This window comes from Haplochromis burtoni, unplaced genomic scaffold, assembly GCF_018398535.1.
Source record: "Haplochromis burtoni strain Fernald_Lab_line unplaced genomic scaffold, NCSU_Asbu1 Contig_121, whole genome shotgun sequence".
Classification (NCBI taxonomy): domain Eukaryota; kingdom Metazoa; phylum Chordata; class Actinopteri; order Cichliformes; family Cichlidae; genus Haplochromis; species Haplochromis burtoni.
In genome coordinates this window covers 860,661-880,567 of record NW_024582482.1, presented here as the reverse complement: position 1 = coordinate 880,567, position 19,907 = coordinate 860,661, and the positions used below count along the sequence as shown (strand labels likewise).

The 19,907-nt window shown below is 45.6% G+C and overlaps 1 protein-coding gene across 6 annotated transcripts in view; it reads right to left on the bottom strand.

Annotated features, from left to right (window-relative positions):
* The window catches only part of vps13c (vacuolar protein sorting 13 homolog C), a 48,463-nt gene that overhangs the window by 11,582 nt on the left and 16,974 nt on the right, over nt 1-19,907 (bottom strand). For 5 of the 6 annotated variants that reach the window (XM_005929211.2, XM_005929213.2, XM_005929212.2 and 2 more), the window contains 42 exons: nt 16,926-17,230; nt 16,504-16,648; nt 16,311-16,419; nt 15,627-15,760; nt 15,085-15,241; nt 14,884-14,963; nt 14,711-14,770; nt 14,112-14,268; nt 13,900-14,019; nt 13,716-13,819; nt 13,392-13,559; nt 12,799-13,103; nt 12,057-12,204; nt 11,473-11,611; nt 11,050-11,168; nt 10,761-10,927; nt 10,244-10,497; nt 9,825-10,051; nt 9,441-9,533; nt 9,084-9,317; nt 8,868-8,999; nt 8,505-8,594; nt 7,928-8,083; nt 7,541-7,805; nt 7,289-7,449; nt 7,075-7,196; nt 6,461-6,758; nt 5,907-6,299; nt 5,537-5,641; nt 5,217-5,366; nt 4,977-5,102; nt 4,758-4,891; nt 4,347-4,473; nt 2,908-3,143; nt 1,786-1,927; nt 1,531-1,671; nt 1,368-1,449; nt 1,195-1,264; nt 906-1,017; nt 708-821; nt 421-551; nt 206-287 (listed from right to left, as the gene is read on the bottom strand). In XM_005929211.2, coding sequence (XP_005929273.1) covers nt 206-287; nt 421-551; nt 708-821; nt 906-1,017; nt 1,195-1,264; nt 1,368-1,449; nt 1,531-1,671; nt 1,786-1,927; nt 2,908-3,143; nt 4,347-4,473; nt 4,758-4,891; nt 4,977-5,102; nt 5,217-5,366; nt 5,537-5,641; nt 5,907-6,299; nt 6,461-6,758; nt 7,075-7,196; nt 7,289-7,449; nt 7,541-7,805; nt 7,928-8,083; nt 8,505-8,594; nt 8,868-8,999; nt 9,084-9,317; nt 9,441-9,533; nt 9,825-10,051; nt 10,244-10,497; nt 10,761-10,927; nt 11,050-11,168; nt 11,473-11,611; nt 12,057-12,204; nt 12,799-13,103; nt 13,392-13,559; nt 13,716-13,819; nt 13,900-14,019; nt 14,112-14,268; nt 14,711-14,770; nt 14,884-14,963; nt 15,085-15,241; nt 15,627-15,760; nt 16,311-16,419; nt 16,504-16,648; nt 16,926-17,230 — 6,594 coding nt within the window. The remainder of the gene's footprint in view (nt 1-205; nt 288-420; nt 552-707; nt 822-905; nt 1,018-1,194; nt 1,265-1,367; nt 1,450-1,530; nt 1,672-1,785; nt 1,928-2,907; nt 3,144-4,346; nt 4,474-4,757; nt 4,892-4,976; nt 5,103-5,216; nt 5,367-5,536; nt 5,642-5,906; nt 6,300-6,460; nt 6,759-7,074; nt 7,197-7,288; nt 7,450-7,540; nt 7,806-7,927; nt 8,084-8,504; nt 8,595-8,867; nt 9,000-9,083; nt 9,318-9,440; nt 9,534-9,824; nt 10,052-10,243; nt 10,498-10,760; nt 10,928-11,049; nt 11,169-11,472; nt 11,612-12,056; nt 12,205-12,798; nt 13,104-13,391; nt 13,560-13,715; nt 13,820-13,899; nt 14,020-14,111; nt 14,269-14,710; nt 14,771-14,883; nt 14,964-15,084; nt 15,242-15,626; nt 15,761-16,310; nt 16,420-16,503; nt 16,649-16,925; nt 17,231-19,907) is intronic. The other variant, XM_042223840.1, reaches the window with a different exon arrangement.

Here is a 19,907-nt window from a genome sequence, read left to right as displayed (position 1 = left end):
CTACGTTGCTTCGTTCTCAAGTTATCGCATTCCCAAAGTTAGATGCCCGTCAACCTTTTACAGCTGAGGGGTAAAAACACAGATTATCCGCCTTCTGCAGAGACGCTGTTTAATACTAATAGGTCACCTAACCTACACCTTTGTTTGCTTGTAGATAAATTACGACCTGGATAAAGCATGGCACACATGGAGGCTGTAACTTTACCTGTTCAGTATAGTGTCGAGCCGCCACCCACGTCAGCTTCTCTTTACTGTAAAACTGGTGCTTCACCTCGAAGAAGGCCAGTCTGTGGGACACAAACATGACGAATGTCAAACACAGAAAGTTTTACTGTGACAGACTCAGCAAACAGCCGTCCCCTACTTTACGGCCCTCAGCGCATCTCTCTAATGGCGCCGCAGCAGCGGCGAGAGTCTCACTTGAAGATGATGTCGTCGACGTCGGTCAGCGTGGCCCCGATGCTTTTCAGCAGCAGGTTCATAGACTGAATGGCTTCCGTCTCCTCAACCAAGTCATCACCGCTGGAGCCCAGAGACAGACTGAGATGGAGCTGAAACAAACACACGAACACCAAGATGGAAACACAACCTTGACCCAGTGACGACACTGGGCTTATTTTGAATCCAAACATTCATCTGGTTGACTTAACGATTTAAGCTGTTTTTAAATATAAGTGAAAAGGAGAGCTCAGACTGTGCGTCTTCACCTTGATGGGTGAGATGTGGAAGTATTCGAAGTAGCTGAGACCAGATGCGTCAGTCCGCGATGCCTCCATCAGCTCGGCCTGCAGGCCCTGCAGATCTTGCTCTATCAGCCCAGACTGAAACACAGACACACCTCAAACGCATGAACCCTCTGTGTGTGGTTCATGTTGGCACTTTTCACATGTTAGAAGCAGCTCTACCTTCTCGCTGTCGGCCTGGGGGTCTGCAGCAGGAGTGAACAGAGCCAAAATGGCTCCCAGGAAACCCTGATCGATCTTTACTGCCATCTCCTGGACCAAAGCCATGAAATACCTGGAGAACACAGACAAGCTCAAGACAAGCTGACAATCTTTTCCTTAATCCCATCTCTGTGCTTACCTCTCAAAAACAAGTAAGTGTGGCTTTTTCCACACACGAAGGATTTGGACTTCAGCAGGGTTGTGGTTTTAAACACCCTGCAGGTCTTTAGGTGAACTGGTTCTTACTCACTTGAACTGCATGACGTTGCTGTGCTGGTTGAACCTGGTGATGATGGACACGTCAATGAAGGGCTTTGGCTCTGTGGAGACAGAGAGCGGAGTTAAAGACGCTCGGCTCACCGTGAGAACGGTCAGATCAAGAGTTTGATCGAAGCTATGAAGAAGTTAATAAAAAGACTCCACCTGTGTCCAGAGCGATGGACTTTGGAGGAAGAACTGGATTGAAGACGATGGGGAAGATGGCACCTGGAAGCTGATTGTCCACCTGCACACAGAATGATGCCAGTCACACAAGAGTGTGTATTTCTGTGCAGGTGTGTATGCATTGTGGTGTGTGAGTGTTTACCTGCAGCCAGTGCAGCTGAGCTCTCAAGCTGCGCTGATGCACCGACTGCTTGAACTCCACTTGGATCCCAGACAGGAAGTTCCTCCTCACTTGGCAGGAAAACGGCTGACGCATCATCATGGTGGCCCCACTGAGGTTCACCTGAGAGCCAGTGACATCACAGCTTCCCTCTCAGCTCAGTGGACAATTGAAATTTAAATTGTGTGTGTATTTTTTGGGGGGTGGGCGTGTTTCAGGTGCACGTTGACCTCTCACCTCCAGGTTCTCCAGTCTGATCCAGCCGCCGGCGGACTTCCCACTCAGCTGATTCTGGTAGGCTTTCTCCAGCAGGCTGATGTTCTTGTTATTGAACGGCTTCCAGCGATTCTTCGGCTTCATTTCCCAAACAACACCTGAGCTGTGATACAAACACACATGTAACGCTGTAACACGCTTGTGATTATGTGTTGATGTTGCTCCAAGCGGTGTGCTAGGAAGCAAGATTCAGTGGGTATGATCATCTCCAGTGGGAGCTGGTCTGCACAAACAGACGTGTGGAGGAGCAGCAGTGTTTGGGTCAACAGCTATCCTAGTCCAGAGGGAGCAATCCACCGCTTAACATCTGCAAATAATTTAAACCCTATATAAACAGCTCTAAGGTAAAAAGAGAGCTGAACCTAAAAGTGTAGATAAAAATATACTGGCTAGTCCTGCTTGTTATTCCTACTCTCATCTATGTTCATAAGCTGTAACTGGTTACAGAAAGCAGAAGCTGACGAGAACAGGCAGCAGAAATCAGCTTCCTCCCAATGGGCGAGGAGCTCAGTTATTTAGGAGAGGCTAAAAGTAGCTATTTCTTCTCCAACACTGCTACTTTAGTCAGCTGGAGGTGGTTCAGGCAGCTGACTAGCAGGCCTCCTGGATGCCTCCAAGGTGAGGTGTGTCCAGGCATATCCAGCTGGGAGGTGACCCTGGGACAGACCCGGGACACGCTGGAGTTATTACGCCTCTCTAAGGACTCAGTAACGCTTCATTATCCCCTCAGAACAGCTGGAGGAGGCTGTGGAGAGGGAGGTCTGGGCATGCTTTCTCTGTCACCCAGATCTGGATAAATAGCAGGAAACTTGCAGCTGTTACATTGTGAATAAAACCAAAACAAAAAAGTAGAAGATTTTTTCTGCATTTCTTGGTTGCATTTTGCTCCTCTGGACTTAATAAATGAGATGGCACTCATCTAGCCCATTTTTAAGGAAGAAGAGTCCATTTACAATCTCGACTGATTTTAAGATAAAAATGTGTTAGTCAAGAAAGCAAATAGCTAATCTCACACTGTAGACGAAGCCTGGAAATGTGACCTTGCTTTGCTGTAAACTGCTCTGGTAATGTGATAGTGTTTACCTGGTGATGCCAATGTACGCGATCTCCTGCCGCTTGCTGTTGTTGATCAGCGACAATCCAAGGTTTTGCAACAAAACTTTTACTTCCTGATCGGACTGTTCAAGCTCCTCAGCCTGACGAGCCTTTGTCACCACTCCAACGTCCTCAGTAAATATCAGCACCCGCTGGCGTCCGTCCAGGAAGGAAGCCCAGTGGATCTGAGACTGGCTGTCGTAGGAAAACTGACCAAAATCATCCTAAATGAACACAGACAGACTGTAAAGAAACTGATGTTTGTATCCTGGGTTTGATGAGGTTTGATGAGGTTTGGGGGAAGCAAACACGAGGAGCATATCGTTATTGCTATATCCTCCAGTTTGACTGTAATAGTACCATAACTAAAGATATTCAATAGGATGTGAAAATAGGAACGGAGACGCTAAAAGTCATCAGGAATATGTGTACAGAGGGGATCTACATCAGTAAAAGACGCCTCAGTTCCCCAGACTTCTCTACAATCAGATGTCTTGTAGCCAGAGTGGTTGCCTCCTGATGGCCAGAAAATCAAGGTAATAATTAATTAATAATTAAGGTTGTAAAAGCAACTAAATGTAAACGAAAAACAAAACATTTTGGTTACATAAAATTAAATTAAAAACTAGACTTTAAAAAAAGTAAAACCAAGAAATGATTTTGCGAACTTGGCAAATTAAAATAAAAATATTATTTTTTTCCTAGTTTGAGCTTCTATTACGTTTTTAGTTGATGGCCAAAAGATTTATTTGCCTGATGAAGGATTGATGTATTGAGATTCTGGATGTCTGTCTTGGCTCTGACGTGTGTTCTCCAAACAATCATAATTACAACAACAAGAACACCAACAACACTGAAACTAATAAAAATGAAACTACAACTAAACATTTTCAAACAATAAAAACTAAACTGGAACGAGAAACTCAATCTGAAAATCAACTAAACTAGACTGAATTAAAAACAAAAAGCTAAAATGAAATAAACTAATTAGAAAATACAAACTTATTGTTTAGATCATAAATCTACACTAATCTTTTATATAAAGTAATTGATCATTTTTCTCAGTACAACAGCAGTGGCTGAAATAAATGGTTTTTCTGGTTCCTCAGGGTTCCATTTCTGGTCCGTGACATTTTCAGTTTTGTTGCATTAGATTTCTTCGGTCAAAACAAACTGAAAAATTATTTTTCAGAGGATGAGGTTCAGCTGTTACAAAGACACAAAGGCATAGTAATATCTGGCTCTTCCACTATTAATTAATCAGAGAGTTTCTGCTGTTTTCTGTGGGAAATCTTTTGATATGCGTTTCATCAAACCTCAATAGCAACTAAACAAAGCTCCACCTCCAGAATTGTTTCACCATGACACACAACAGTGTCTTCTTACAAAAAAAAAAATGCAGATACGAGATTGTGTGTGAGTCTGACCTTCAGCAGATCCAGCTCTCCTGAATGATCCCGGCATTCCCAACGAAGCATGCGGACTCCTGTTGGGTCGTCCCACGCAAACCGCCGAGTCTCGCTGGGTTTCAACTCATGAAAGACGGATGAGCCTCTGAAAAGAAATGGCAAGTAGCTGGGTTTCCACCAAGGTGTTTCACAAAGAGAAAATTAACTGAAATACAAATTTGTCAGGGAACTGACATGGAGTGACAACCAGAAACACAGAAAACAGGCAAAAAAAGCCTTTAAGAGCTTTTTTTGTGGCCAAAAACCTGGAGCACCTCCAAGAATGCAGAAGTTAAGACAGAGTGAACCGTGTCAGATGAAAAAGTTACAGCTTTTAAACTCTGATAGGCTATAAAATAACATATATGTAGTAGTGTGTTGACCTCTGACCTCTGTTTATAGCTGATGGTAGCCCAGGGCGTGTGGTTAACCAGCAGGGCAGGAGCTGCTCCTTCATAATAATCACTGAAGCTGATGACGGTGGAGTGATCGGAGAGGTTGACGTCCACGATGATCCCACCGCACTGAAACATACACGCATTTAAAAATCTCCACAATGTACTAAACTGTGAGAGTTCGTCCGATGTGTCTGGTCTAATGCACACTAACCATTTCCATTTTTAGCAGGGTGCCGTTGTCCTGTTTATTGAAGAAGAAGGATTGGGAGGTGGATTCAGACCCGACAACACGGACACACAACTTTCCCGAGCCATTCTCCGGCCACAGAGGGAGACACTGCGCCACAACAATCGAATTATGAGAATTATAATAACATAAGGAGTTTGGCAGTGACAATAAGGAAGACAGGTCCCTACAGCCTGTCTGTTCTAAAACTAGAAATTCATTCACCTCGGTGGAAGAGATGTAGTGCCACTTGGTTTGGCTGCTGACTTCTCCCACTTCTAGTTCATAAGATGACTTGTTGACCAGAGTGTAGAAAGGACTCATGGTGACGATCCTGGTTAGTTTAAAACTGCTCATCTGAATACTAACGCCCACCTGCACACAGAGACAAGAAGCATGAAACTAGATCAGCTCACAGCTGATGATCATTTTAATCAACCCAGGAGAAGAATGTGACACATTCAAAAGCTCCACAACCAGCCTGGTCTAATCCTCAGAAAGACAAAACAGGTTGAACAGTTTGATTAAAAGAGAAAAAGAGTTACCAAGAAGTCCATGTGGTTGGCGGGACAGCGAACGCAGCCATAACTTCCCACTGTGTCCAGAGAGAACCCGTCAGACCAGGAACTGGTGGAGACGCAAAGCTGGAGCTGATACAAAACATCAATGTGCAATAAATAAACATTTTACATATTACAGAAAATGTCTGGCTTTGTTTTTATCGTCAAAAAAAAAAAGAGTTAAAAAGGAAGCAGTGATCAGAAAATAGAGGTCTGACCAGATCTAAATATACAGGAATAAAAAAACGTACCTGGAAGCTTATAAAGCATACAGGCTCGGATCGTGAAAACTTTGAACGACTTGTTTAAAGTCTAAAGAAGAAAGGCTGGACATGCGTGTCCAGGTGTTTCTCACCTTGCACTTGCTGAACATGTTTTTCTTCTTGAAGGAGAACAGGATGATGTCTCTGTAGTCGGCCGGGTGCTTGACGGAGATGTCCTCGGCTTTGTACTGCAGCACTCGAGACGTTTTGTTGATGATCCAGTACGGACTGAAGAGCGACAGCAGCAGGCGGCGGCTCGCCGTCCTCGTCGCGTGGACGTTAATGTCCACAGTCATGTTTATGTCCGAGTCGCAGGTGAGACATATGACCAGGAACTCGGGCATTTCCTTTTCAATCCGAATGTGTCCGTGCCAGTCGCGTCCTTGATACCTCATCAGCACCAGCGACACGATCTCGCCTGAGACACGAGCGTTCAGGAGGTCTGACGTGCTGCCTTCACGGAGCTCGCAGCTGTCTACTGAGCTCTGGGGATGCAACACGCCAGGTCCGATCAGGTTATTTTAGATCAGGTTAGTTTTCATTGGCTTATAAAATAATAAAAAACATTTCTAACAAACAGATGTGAATATCTGCAAAGACTCTTTATTATTGCATTGCTAAACCTTGATGGAGCTGTTAGGGTTACCTCCATCATGTAGCGAATGGTGTATGGCAGCAGGTTGCGTAGGGTAGCCATAGGATGGAGATGGATGACATAGGCGGGGTCCCAGTCCTCCTCTCCACAGCTGGTGATGTGTCGCAGGTCATCGGGGACGGCCAAAGTGCTGACCATGAGCGGCAGCAGGCTGCTTTCGGATGCGGGACACTGAAGCATCGACCCCACCTCTGAGCTACAGTGCACCTGCTCCTTCCAGGATATGCAGGTGGAAGATGGCGCGTACTGACCTGTCAGCTCTCCTGCTGGCTGCAAAAACAGCTGAGATCTGGAGGAAAGAGGAAGTAAAGACTCTCACCACCTCCGGAAGTTATGACGAGGCACCTGGAGCTGCTCAGATCCACAGGAACTCACAACAGCACCCAGAGAGTTTCAGGGACAAGATTGCACTTAAAGTGTCACAAATTCAGTTTGGAAAAAAGGATCTGCAACCAGAAGCTCGCCCATGTTGGCAAACCCTAATTTTGTAGATGTTCAGAGCAGCAGAGGATGTCTTTTACTGAGACAATCATCAAATCCACAAAGACTATGACTATGCTAACGAACAGTCTCTCGAACACCTGAAGAAGGTGGTGTGATTCTACCTGTAAGTTTCTAAGGTGACATGAAACTCCGTCTTGGGTTCGGCCTGTCCAATAGCCTGCAGAGCTCTGGTTTGTGGAGAGTACTTGAGGATGGTGAATGGCACTGAGAAGTGATTCTTTATCTAAAGACACAAACAAAAGTTGCCTCTAAATAAACCTGTCCTGCTTTTCTAATCACAATATCGGCTTTATTTAGAGCGTCTGTGGTTCAGACCTGCAGCGGCGAGCGAACCGTGATGACCTTGTTGCCTTCGTTGGCGTCAATCTGCAACAGCACAGATATGGCCTCCTGCAGATTCGGGCCGCGGATGTTGTAGAGGCGTCGACCCGGTTTGTCCACAGGGATGTTGGCGATCTCGCTGTATCCTGAGGGCACTGTATGGGGAGAGAAATAACACATCTCCAATCACAAGCTTAGCATAAGACAACGCGCAGCACCAACAGAGAACGAGTGGGAACGTCTGACCGATGGTGAGGTTGAACAGGCAGCTCTCTTGCCGCTGGAGAGCTGAAAGTTTGCCTCTGGATGTTGGTTCGAACATTGAGTGCTCCAGTTCCATGTTCTGATCCACCGGCAACTCGTGGAGCTTTCCCTGCCCCGCAGATCCCACCAGTCTCAAGTTAGCACTGTGCTCCACAATGAAGGGAATTCCCAGAGAGTTTCTAATAGTGAATGGCGCCTTCTCCTTCAGAGAGTAATCAAAGGTGGAAGTCGTTCCCTCCGAGAACGCCTGATCAAAACACAGCAAAGGAAAAGGGCGCTCAGTGATTCAACGAATTAACACTTTTTCAAAAAGTCGATTAGAAGTGATATTACAGCATCAGTCAGACACAAACTGAAGCTGTTCTGTACCTTGGCGAGGTTTTGGAAAACGTTGAGGCAGCACTTGGAGATGGTGACATTCATGGTGTCTTTGGAGCAGATGTTAACGACAGTGCGAGGTTCAGGAAGGAATATGAAGTCATCTCCGTGAACGGGGCTTTTGTCATGGATTGGGTTGTTCTTCATCTGCAGGAGCAAAAACAGCATCACTAAGTTCATCGGCCTTCAGCCGGTCGTTGCTGGGAATTTTATTCCATTTAAAAACTCATTGAGGGTTTTCAAAGTTCTGCAGTGGGACAGCAGGTGATCAGATTCACCTTCTTTCCACCTTTAAATGGCAGATTACAGACGTGCCGTTAAACTCTTACACCTGTAATATTAAGGTCGGTCTATTCCAAGAAGAAAAAAAAAGGGGGGGGTGGAAATGAGCCACTTGGATGTTTTATATGAAGAATACAAAAATGTCTTTGACATAAAACTATTCACAGACAAAACACTTCAGGGAATTGCTTTGCTGTGGGACATTTACTGGAGTGGGACATTGTGTCGCTGTCATAATAATCACACAAAGTTCATTAAGAGCAAGCTTCGCTGCTAGCAGCTTTACCTCGAACTCCAGGTTCCACCTTCGTCTGCCGCCGTCGACTCGTTCCAGCAGAGGCTCCCACACCGCGTGGGTCTCATTAAAGTAATTCACCTGGGAACAGATGACACACTTGGTTTTTTTTTTCCACTGAGCACAGCAACTGCGATAACTCAGCTGTCAGAGAGATTTTTGTCTTTCTGGAATATATCAGTATCCCTTCCAATGGCGTCAACACCTTCGTTGGTAGGGTGAACACATGAATAATGTTCTTAAATACTCCTCGGCTAAAACTAAAGTTAGGAAAAAAACCCAAACTAAAGTTAGGAGCCTTGAATATATGACACGAGTTTCAGGATCAGGTCTGAATCCAGGTTGAGTTCTTACTTCAAGCGTCATATCAGCTCTCAGCTGTGGCAGCGAAGACCAGTTTTTGGCTGAACCATTGAAGGAGGACTCGGCCAGCAGCAGAGGGACTGTTCGATGACCCAAACCGGACTCCAGAGTCACCTGTACAACCTGAGGGCCAACAACAGCTCGTCAAAAAGAAGCAAACCTTCTTTAAAGTTTTACAATGAATGTTCTGCGAGGACGCTGTGGTACCTTGACTTCGACGCCAAAGCTCTCCCCTTCATTTCGTCCGTCCGGTTCTCTGAAGCTCTCGGTGACCTCGGTGGCCTGGTCCACTCCCAGGAACCAGTAGTTACAGTTGTAGATGTTCATGACCGACCACAGGTCACTGATATCGGGCTTCGATGCCTCGCACTGTTGATCCTTCTGCTTTGCCGTCATGGCGGCTGTTATCGTTGTCACGGTGTTGAGGATGAACGGTGAGATCTGCAGATGAAAGACACACTGGTGATGAGTTCACTGACAGTCGGGAAATCACCGCGAGTCCAGAGAAGCAACACAGAGTCTCCAACATCTGTCAGTGTGATTTCTAAATCCATAAATAAATACCTTAATTATGATTTCCTCCACTGTCACGGAGCCCCTCAGTGGCTGATTGGGGTGAGCTTTGGTTTCCAAGGTGACCGAACAAGGTCTCAGTACCTTTTGGATAGAGCCAGACTGATACCTTTAATCATGTTTGTTCATCTCTCGTTACTTACAAGACCACTAACACATCACATTTTCTTCCCCTACAGTAAGACACTTTTTCAGTTAATCTGTTACCCGACTCATATTTTTAAGGGTAATGCAGTAAAAATGGTTTTACTCCCAGTCAACAATTCCAAAACGCTGTGGGTTTAAATGTGTCTGACATATCAAAAAACACAAAGCAGAACTGATATAACAGTGAGTGAAGAATCTACAGACTGCAAAAAACAAGCAGACTCTTACGGTGGTGACAGCCTTGTCCTCTTTGTTTTGGATGAAGGGGCAGGCGAGGACCTTCAGCTCCCTCAGGCTGGCTCTCATGTTCTGTGTGCCGTCCTCCTCGGCCTGTAGCGTGAAGTCGCACTGAAATGAGGCCACGAGAGCTGGGGCGTCGGCCTTCATCAGGTTGGCCACGAACACCACCTCTGGGTCCACCACCACTGCTCGAAGTCGAGTCTTCACTGTGGAGGCTGCAGAGAGAAAACAGTCTTGTGATGGTTTTTCTTTTTTTGTTTCCGTTCTTGCTTTGTGATTCTGAATGGTCGTCTTTAGGTTGACTGAGAAGCTCTGAATACTTGGAAACATCAATTTTACAGTTTTATACAGTAGATATACTCAATCCCCCCCGCCTCTCCGGTTGGGGTCTGGTGTCCCGATCTTACCAGTCTTGGGGTCGGCTCGTGGTTCAGTGGTCTGTCTCAGCTGCAGTCTGTCGCTCGGTGCAGAGGTGGCGGGCGGAGCCGAACTCTGCGGCAGAGCCTGCAGGAAGAAATCTCCGACGGCCATCAGAAACTCCACGCTTGCACAGAGATAGAGCTTCTGCAGAATGGCCACCACCTCCCGTTCTGCTGCGCTCTGCCGGTACGTCACGTCGATCGTGACCCCTGAGCTCTCTTCGTCTCTCTGCCTCACCATCCTGCAGCAAGTTAACACAATGTGTGATCACTGACTGGTAACAGCCAAAAAAACCCCCAAAAAAATCTCATCTAAACCACTTTGGTAGCAAAAAACTAAACTGCTTTCTATATGGATCATATTCACTGTGCAGTGTGATCTGACTGTTTCTTCTTCTTCTCTGAAAAACAACTACAGACTATTTGATGAAGGACTCCATCAGTGATTGATCACGTCATCAACAAAACAGTCAGACAGACAGAAAGCAGAGATCATTTGACTTACCGCGAGGTGACCCTCTCCATGCCGGTCCTCAGGTCGTCCAGTGTGCAGGCAGTCAGCACCGTGCTCACCTCCATGCTGCCATTATTTAGGATCTTCCCTGAAGTTTTTAGCAAGTGTAGGGCAAATTCTCCCAGTCTGAGGTCCTGCTGGTTCTGGAGATCTGAGGACTGGGAACAGGGACAACAGTCAGGAAGAATAACTAACACTTACTTGCTTAACTCCAACCACTGGACGAATAGCGTCCCCCAGATATCAGTTTCTTTTCACGTCCTTGTTGTTTCTAACTGACCTGTTTGGGGTCGAGGTACAGAACCAGACCAAGAGACTCGATGTTGAAGTTAAACTTGACAGTCTCCAAAGTTTCATCATCCTCTTCACTGTGGCTCACAGTCATCTTTCCAGAACCACCTGAGCAATCAGGACAAAGATCACATCAACAAAACGGCAAGAAAGCTTAAAGTGGATCTATTACACTCATTAACAATATTTTTATCCTTGGACTTTCGAGCAGCCTAGCTTGATTTAGGGTTCAAAATAATCCTGGTCTATCTTATATCGGATACATGTCAGCGCTTTGAGTACTCCGGGAGAGTAGAGAAGCGCTATATAAGAATCAGTCCATTTACCATGTCATCAGTCAGACACAGAAACCAGACAAATATCAGGGTTCAACTCTGGATGAGTGAAGGTCTGAACATAAACTCAATCGGACCTGTCGGGGTGGCTCCAGCTGCTCGGACCTGCAGACTGGTCTCCTGCCGGGCTGCGGCGGGCTCCGGGCTTCCGGCCTCTCCCAGATTCTCCATCAGGATCCTGAGCACCACCTTCAGGTCGTCTTGACTGAGCTTCACCTGCACAGACGCATCAGTCACTACTCAGTCTGTCTACAGCTGTGACTAGAATGAGGCTACGGCTAAAGGCTGCTAGCCTAGCCTAAACCTGCGTCCTTATTGGAGGTGTCTACGCAGACTACAGACCACAACAAACAAACTGCATCCAGCTTCCAAGTAAAAGACGAGACCAGCAACAATAGAACTCTACAGAGAGGCCTGTCCTCAGGGGAAACTGTACCTTTGGTGGTTTACTTGTCGACTGGTTGTAAAAACAAGAATAAAATCATTAGTGGAATTTCTGACACATTTTATTCTATTGAGGAAGATTATTACATACGTCTTAAAACACCAACCATACTGTACAGCTACTCTGTTTTTATATCGTCTTGTAATCTGGGAAAGATTTTTGGTTACAAGTTTAATAATGTAACAAGGATACATGTTAACTTCCTCTTCCTCCTACCTTCATGGGCTTCAGATCTCCATCGATCTCCACAGCAGCCATCTTCTTGTACCAGGAAGCTGCCAGGTTTCTCTTGATGCTCAGGTGCAGGTTGACCGGTTCAAGCAGCTCTCTGCTAGGTTGGTTTGAGTCGGGCTCTAAGCAGGTCCTGGGCCACAACAGGAAGGAGTCAATGTGCTTACAGGAGAAACTAATCAAAGTCTGCATATAAAAACAAAAGCTTCCCCCCTTCAAAGCTTTCTGCTTGTGCACCTTTTTTTCAAGCATGACCACAATATCCTTGGAATTCCTGATCTGACTACTTGCACATGCAGTTTCATCCTTTTTCTCAGATTGACCAGCAAATTTCACCGTTTTAACACAAAGGAGAGGCGCCAAGATTCAGGTGGCCAGATTGGGTCTTCCTTCCTGCACGTCTGTGGAGGTTCTCAGTCATTAAAGGTCACGGTAGTCTTAGGAGCTTAAAAAGACATTGAAACCTCTCGCGTCTTATCCAAGAGGTTTCCTTCAGCTTTAAAACTTTTAAAAACTGAAGAAGCTTCTTGGTGAAACAGACTTAAAGAAGTCCAGTCGCATCTTTTTACGCTCCTGAGACTTCCTTTAAGGTCCTATTCTAAGAACATCATTACTGACATTAAGGATTTCAGTCTTCAGGTTCTTTCATTTCACTTTGTAAAATCTTAATCAACACCATTAACATTTCTGACTGTGGATCAAGTCTTTGAGGCTTTGTTTCACTGACCTGGAGAGTTTCACCTTCGTCAGCTGGACGTCCATATTGTCGATGACGGCTGGCAGCGGACATCCTGTGACATCCAGCAGAGAGAAGCTGTTCCCAACAGTAATCAGACCCAGGTCCACCTCCAGAGCGTTGTTGGAGGTGGAGGACTGTGGTATGATGATGACTGGGGCCTTAAGGTTGATGTCCATGGACAGACGGAAGCTCTTCTGGGCGAAGTCACGTACGCTGGACGCGGCCTTCTCCGCTGCCTGAGCCGTCGCGGCGCTCAGAGCTTCTTTAGCGGTCTGGAAGTTGTTGGTGAAATTCTGCAAGAAAATTTTAAAAAAGAGAGTTTTCTTCAGTCCAGTAGTGACTATTTCATGCACTCGTCTCAGGTGTTTTAAAAACCACTGGATCCAGGTTTCTTTTTGCATTTCTTCTCATTGGCAAAAATTAAAAAGAATAAAAGAAAACTCACAACATTAATACTGAGAAAGAAAAGCAAATCAAACTGGGAGGAGGGAACACAAATAACAAACCAGTGCAGGTAAGCTGCTCGGGTCAAACTAAAAACAGTTCTACAAACTAACTTTCAATCATCACGTGTGACTCACCAGCAGGGACATGAAGAACCTGTGCAGGTAAACCACCTGGATGCAGCCCACGTTTAACTTCACTTTGCCGTCAGTTTTGGAGGTGTCGGCGTAGCCCGCGCCCTCTGTGGCGTTAGGGGTCAGACTCACGCTGAAGCTGAACACCTCGTTACCCACGATGGAGATGGCCTGAAGCATAATCGGAGGGAAACCGTTAGCTCACACAAGAACACAAACACAAGAGGGCAGGACGATCTAAAGCAGTCCCGGGGTATCAGGGTCTGAAGACGTTATCAGTTTTGACACAATGGAGTGAAGCATTCTTATACAAGACAACTTACTGACCTTCTTGTGGAAGCTTTTGGGATCAACGTTTAGAACAATGAAGTCTCGCATGCCGCCTGATATATGAGTCTGAGGTCCTTGCATCAGCAGCGAGCCATTAATACCTGAGGTGCACAGCAGGCGTGTTACATCAGGTTTGGTAGTGAAAACTCACAGAAAACAAAATTCAGCTCCGATTCAGTACCTTGGATCTTGATGTCGGCCATGTTGCACAACTGGTCGCACACTAGGACGTTGAAGGCCCCGAGATCCATGACCACCTTCAGGTCTGTGACCTGAGAGTCTACAGGTGACACCAGGGCAGCTGCAGGAGGAAAATAACACATGACGCTGAGTTTTAAGTCAGACGCACATTATACCTGTGTGTGTGTGTGGGTGTGTGTGTGCGTTACTGACTGGACTTCGCAGAAACCGTCTTATCCTCCGTCTTTGGTCGGACTTCTTTCTCTGGAGATGGAACTCCGCCGCCAGATGACAACGCCGTCGACAGGAAGTTAATGGCTGACAGCAGAGCTTCGGTGTGAAGCATGACGTCGAGTGAGGTGAAAGTCACCTACGACCCAAGAGGAAAGCTGATGCATTTTAGTGGTTCTCAAAAATGTGCAACACCTGGGATGTGTGACAGATCTTAGTCCCGTGGTGCCACGTTCATCACTGCTATTTTATTAAGTTACTTTCCCCTGTTCTACCTCTCGTCACAAATACAGGTTTTGTTGTTAGACAGCGTAGAGAGGCATTCATAGAAAGAACAGGCTCAAATCTATCAGAACAGGATGACGTGACGTGGAGCATTTTTTGTGTCTGTGTTGTAAATTTGAGTAAAACTTGGCTGATGCAGTGTGAAAATGATTTCTAAATCAGACAAATCCACCTGGTAACACTAGATCTGTGCAAACAGGGCTAAAGCCAAGTTCGCATTTCCTTCAACACGACCATGAGATGTGCAGAGATGATGCTGTACTGATCTGCAGGTGTGTGGATGAACTATGACTCACATTGATCAGCTGCTCGGTGTTTTTGTAGACGGTGGAGAAGTTTGGTCCGGCACGGTCGGCCTGATGAAACAAACAGGCTGATTAAAAACTGCTGAATCTCAAACCGTCGACCCCACACGTAGTTCTCGCCTCCACCTCCCGTGCATGAACAGGTAATCACATGGTGACCTCACCTTACAATACTCCACTTTGAGCAGTTCAGCTCCAGACTCGACTGAAGAGCTGATGAGGCACAGCGGCTCCCCACTTGAGTCTAAACCAGAAGAGACCAAAGCTGTCACATCATCTACATGTTTGACCGCACACGCACAACCAAAGAAACCAGTGCAGACACACTTGTGTCAGTAAACCCTGGTGTGCTGTAACGCTCTGACCTTTGAACTCGAGGCACTTAAGGGCAATTTTTCGGATGTATGTTGCTGCACTCATGTCGTATTTTCTGACTTTTGTGTTAATTCCCATGTGGGCGACGTGAAAGACCAGGAAAGGGGACTCCTTCTGTTCCTTTGGCTTTTTCAGAGTCAGAAGCACCTTAAGAGAAGTAGCAGAAAACACATTTAGATGACAGCAGAGCGCCAACATGTTGGAGCAACAATGAATGCAAAATTTTGTATCTCTTCAGATACAGAATGATCTTTCAGACTCTCTAAAGCAGGGTGGGCAACTCCAGGCCTCGAGGGCCGGTGTCCTGCAGGTTTTAGATGTGTCCTTGATCCATCACAGCTGATTTAAATGACTAAATGACCTCCTCAACATGTCCTGAAGTTCTCCAGAGGCCTGGTAACGAACTAATAATTTGATTCAGGTGTGTTGACCCAAGGTAAGATTTAAAACCTGCAGGACACCGGCCCTCGAGGCCTGGAGTTGCCCACTCAGAGGAAAAGTGAGTCCGACTGAGCTCTGGCAGATTTCGTACCTCTTCCACTTCAAAGTTGAGGAGAACGCTGATGGTGTTTTCATTCTGAATTCCATTGGTTGCGGCCACAGCGCCATTAGATGCTGGTGGTAATGACACCACATCTACCAGCTGCTCTGCAAGCTCTGCTTTCTCTGTGGAAGCAAAGAGGTGATTAAAACACACACGTGTGTTCAGATCTTCTTTTTCATGTCTCACTAACTGAAGTAGCGATCAAGTTCTTACATAAGAACCGTGCGTCATGGCCACTCAAACATCAACTTTGCTGTGAAAGCGACCCGACTTTAACACTACTGATAAATGAACTTTTACTGAAATGCTCTGAGGGAGGATGCTCATGCCATCGTGTGTGCAGTTTCAATGCCCAGAAAAAGTAAATACTGGTCTCCACCCACCACCACCTGCTCACCAGATTTGGGTCCCTGCAGCTCTGTCCTTTTGCTGAATGAACCAGACACCATTTTATTGTACAGATGAAAGAAGGCAGTACTAGATGTTTGTTTAATTTGCAAGTCATAGAACATAACATGGTTAAAACTTGCTCCTGGGTTCTTCACAGTACTGGAGTAAGGATCTGGTTAAGTCCAAAGATAATAACTTCGGCTGTGTCTGAATTTAAAAGCTGAAAATGACTTTTCTCCAACTTATTTCATTTCCCATCATGTGCTGTGAGAGTGAACTTACCTTGGGCCACCTGTCTCTTCACATCCATGCTGTGCTCTTTGTTCCCCTCTCCAATGTTCTCTATTAGAATCTTCATCAGTACACCAAGATCTTCCTCACCCAGACTCATCTGATGGATACACAATAAAGACTTAAGTCTCACTCTGCAGAGTCTGAATCCTGGTTCAGCCAACAGAAAACAAGAGAGGCTTACATTTAGGGACCGGAGCACTCCCTGGACCTGGACTCCGGGAATCTTAGAGAACCAGGAAGCTGCCAGGTTTCGGGTGACAAGCAGCTCCAGGTTGATTGGCTGAAGGATCTCGATGTCGGGCAGAGAGTCTCGCTTCAGTGTGGTTCTGAAAGCACAGTGGAATCTGTTTTTATCTGCTGGACCTTCGTCATGTTTCAGTGCAGCTAAGAGGAGAAACATTTCCCATCTACTGGTGTGTACGAAGACGCCAAGCGATGAAGAGAACTGGATGCAATTAGTGCATTGGTACCATTTCTAAGTCCCAGTGAGGTCTAATCAACCTGAGTTTAGCTGGATTTAAACCAACAAACACAATTAAGCAAAAGCAGAACTGTTTCCAGCCCTGCTCACAGTCAGTGTATTCACATTTCTTATGTTGTTACCTGGACAGTTTCAGCTGCGTCAGCTGGACATCCATCTTCTCCACCACAGCTGGCAGAGGGAAACCCTCCGCCGGCTGCAGAGAGAAGCTGTTTCCCACCGTGATCAGACCCAGATCCACCACCACAGCATTACAGGAGGTGGAGGACTGGGGGATGATGATGAGTGGGGCCTTCAGCTTGATGTCCATGGACAAACGGAAACTCTTCTGGGCGAAGTCTCGAACACTCGACGCGGCCTTCTCCGCTGCCTGAGCCGTCGCGGCGCTCAGAGCTTCTTTAGCGGTCTGGAAGTTGTCGACGAACATCTGAAGAACAAAAGCAATCAGGTGTGAGATGACAGACTCCCCAGATGTGGAGTAGACTTAGAGAGACGCCATGAAGGAGCAAGTCAGAGGGCCAATGTGAGGAGTTCACTGTGTGCACAGGTTCATTTCTGTTTCACAAACCTTCACAGGGATATGAACCTCATGCTGATGGCAGGCTTTAAAGTCGCTGCGCTTACACACCAGCTGGCACTTGAAATCAGGAGGTGGAAACTACATTAGTTCCGTTTTTTGAACATTTTTAATATCGTAAATATCGAGCTGAGTGTAGAAGTTAAAAGGTTCATATCACGACTGACGTATGAAACAAGAATGAAAGTCAAACCCGCTTTAAGGAGACTTCACACAGGCAAAGGTCATGTGACTGATGGGGGGGTGGCAGTGAGGGTGTGGGGGGATAATGAGGGCAGCTGAGTGATTTGCATTGCACATATGGAGGACGTGAGCTCTGATTACTGTCAGATGTTGTGCATGAAAAGCATTCCTTCTTCTGTCATCTCTCCCTGTGTCCGTGCTCACTCTGCCGAACATTCAGAGCAGTTGTTTTGACCATCTCCTGGTCTCAGACGGGTGGCGCTCAGGGTTTTGAGTGACTTCCTGTCTCATGTGCTTTGTTTCAGTAACAGTTTGGTGGAAACACGCTCATTGAGGATGATTCTGCTGGACTGTCGGCTATTCTACAAATTTGTAACTGCCTGGATTTCTATGTCACGCAGGTGGGGTTTACTTTTATACTGCAGAAATCAGATTGTTGACACCCTAAAGACATCCATTAAATTGCACTGACAACGAATATAAACGCACAATATGAGAACTACACCGTACGTCTGCCCTCTTGGCCTGGTTGCTCTTGGAAAAGAGATTTTACCTGGATAAACAAAAGAGTAATGAAATAATAAAAATTAAAAGTAGCGTTTTAGAAAAATGAAAGTGAAGCAAGCCCTACAAGCCAACAGCTATTTTGCAACATTGGGTTGAGCTCAGGCTTTGTAAAAAGACTGAAATGTGTTTCCTGCTTCTTAAACATATGAATAGTTTTCCTTATTTACTTCTTTTGATATTTGGATTTATAAAAATAAACTGGTTCCAAATAGATGATGCATTATAGTCCGTTAATCATCATTCTGTTGACGAGTTGAGGACAATGTGTGATGGGAGGTCAGACGTATTCATATTTTCTAAAGTTATGAAATGAGAAATAAATACAGATGTGATGAGAAGCTGATCAAAGAAAGTATGAGCAGAGAGTATATTTAAAGTTGTCTTTTTGTCACTTCCCTTCTCCCTCAAAGTTAAACCTCGTCACATCGCGTCATTCAGATTAACCCGAGTCTACGACCAACGAGTAGAAGGTAGAGACGGGGGTTAATCCGCTCACAGAGACAGGGTCCCTCTGGGACGTTAAACCTGATGATATTTAAGCTGGGGGTGCAGCGGTGTTGTCGAGTGAAGCTAAAGCAGAAGGTTTTGTGCAGTTCAGAGGTGCATGCTGGATGCTGTACCTCGTCACCAGATGTATACTGAAAGCTAAAAGAAGCCTGCAAGAACAAAACACATCAACAAGACAAGAAAGATGAGAGACAACGAACTGCAGAGAAAGGTCATGCAACAGGGAACAAGACATCTCTGATTTGACTCTACAGCTACAAACACATCAGAGAAGTTCAGAGTTTAAACTAAAGCTGATTCGCGACGACTGTCCTGCAGACATTACAGTGACAGCTGCAGCCAAAAGCAACTGAACATATAGAGTACAATACAGTTTCATTTCACAGTGACATGGAGCCAATTTCTGTCCATCCCTACTCACACTCACTCATTTCACAGAGGTCAACCACACGGAATGAAATTTGAAATTAACTTATCTAAAGGTTGGAATGGGTTTATAAACCACCATTAAGGAGCAGCAGCGGTTGTGTTCTGATACGGAGGAGACTTCAAACACTTACAGAGGGACGTTTAACGGAATAATCTCACGATGAATAAAATCACTTGCATGTATATGAAAAAACTCATTGCTAATTATCTCCTGTTCTTCTGAATGAAAAGGCAAAGCAGAGAATTTTGGAAATTCTGCAAAGAGCTTGAATAGGAAACAGAAGGTTTTTTTTTCTAGCAAGTGAAGCACATAATCCTGATACAGCCGTCTGATAGTTGCATAAACTCTCATGAATGTCTCAGTTCCTGGTAGAATTCAACAAAGGAAAAGTAATCGAGTTTAAAAGAGGCAAAAAAGTACTTTAAGCACTTTAAGTATAAGTGCTTAATTGATATCCTAGAGGGCAACTCCAGGCCACGAGGGCCGGTGTCCTGCAGGTTTTAGATCTCACCCTGGGTCAACACACCTGAATCACAGGATTAGTTCGTTACCAGGCCTCTGGAGAACTTCAAGACATGTTGAGGAGGTCATTTAGCCATTTGAATCAGCTGTGATGGATCAAGGACATCTAAAACCTGCAGGATACCGGCCACGCTGATCACTGAGTGGCTGGGTGTAGAAGGGCGGAGCCGATTAGATTTGGGCCACAGTGTGTCACAGATAATATAACATAGGTTGATTAGGAAGCATGTCAGACTGTTCACGGTATCCTGCTATGTGCTGCAGACCAGAGGAGATGCAGACGTCACCTGAAACTGCAGATGTGTGAGCGTGGACTGC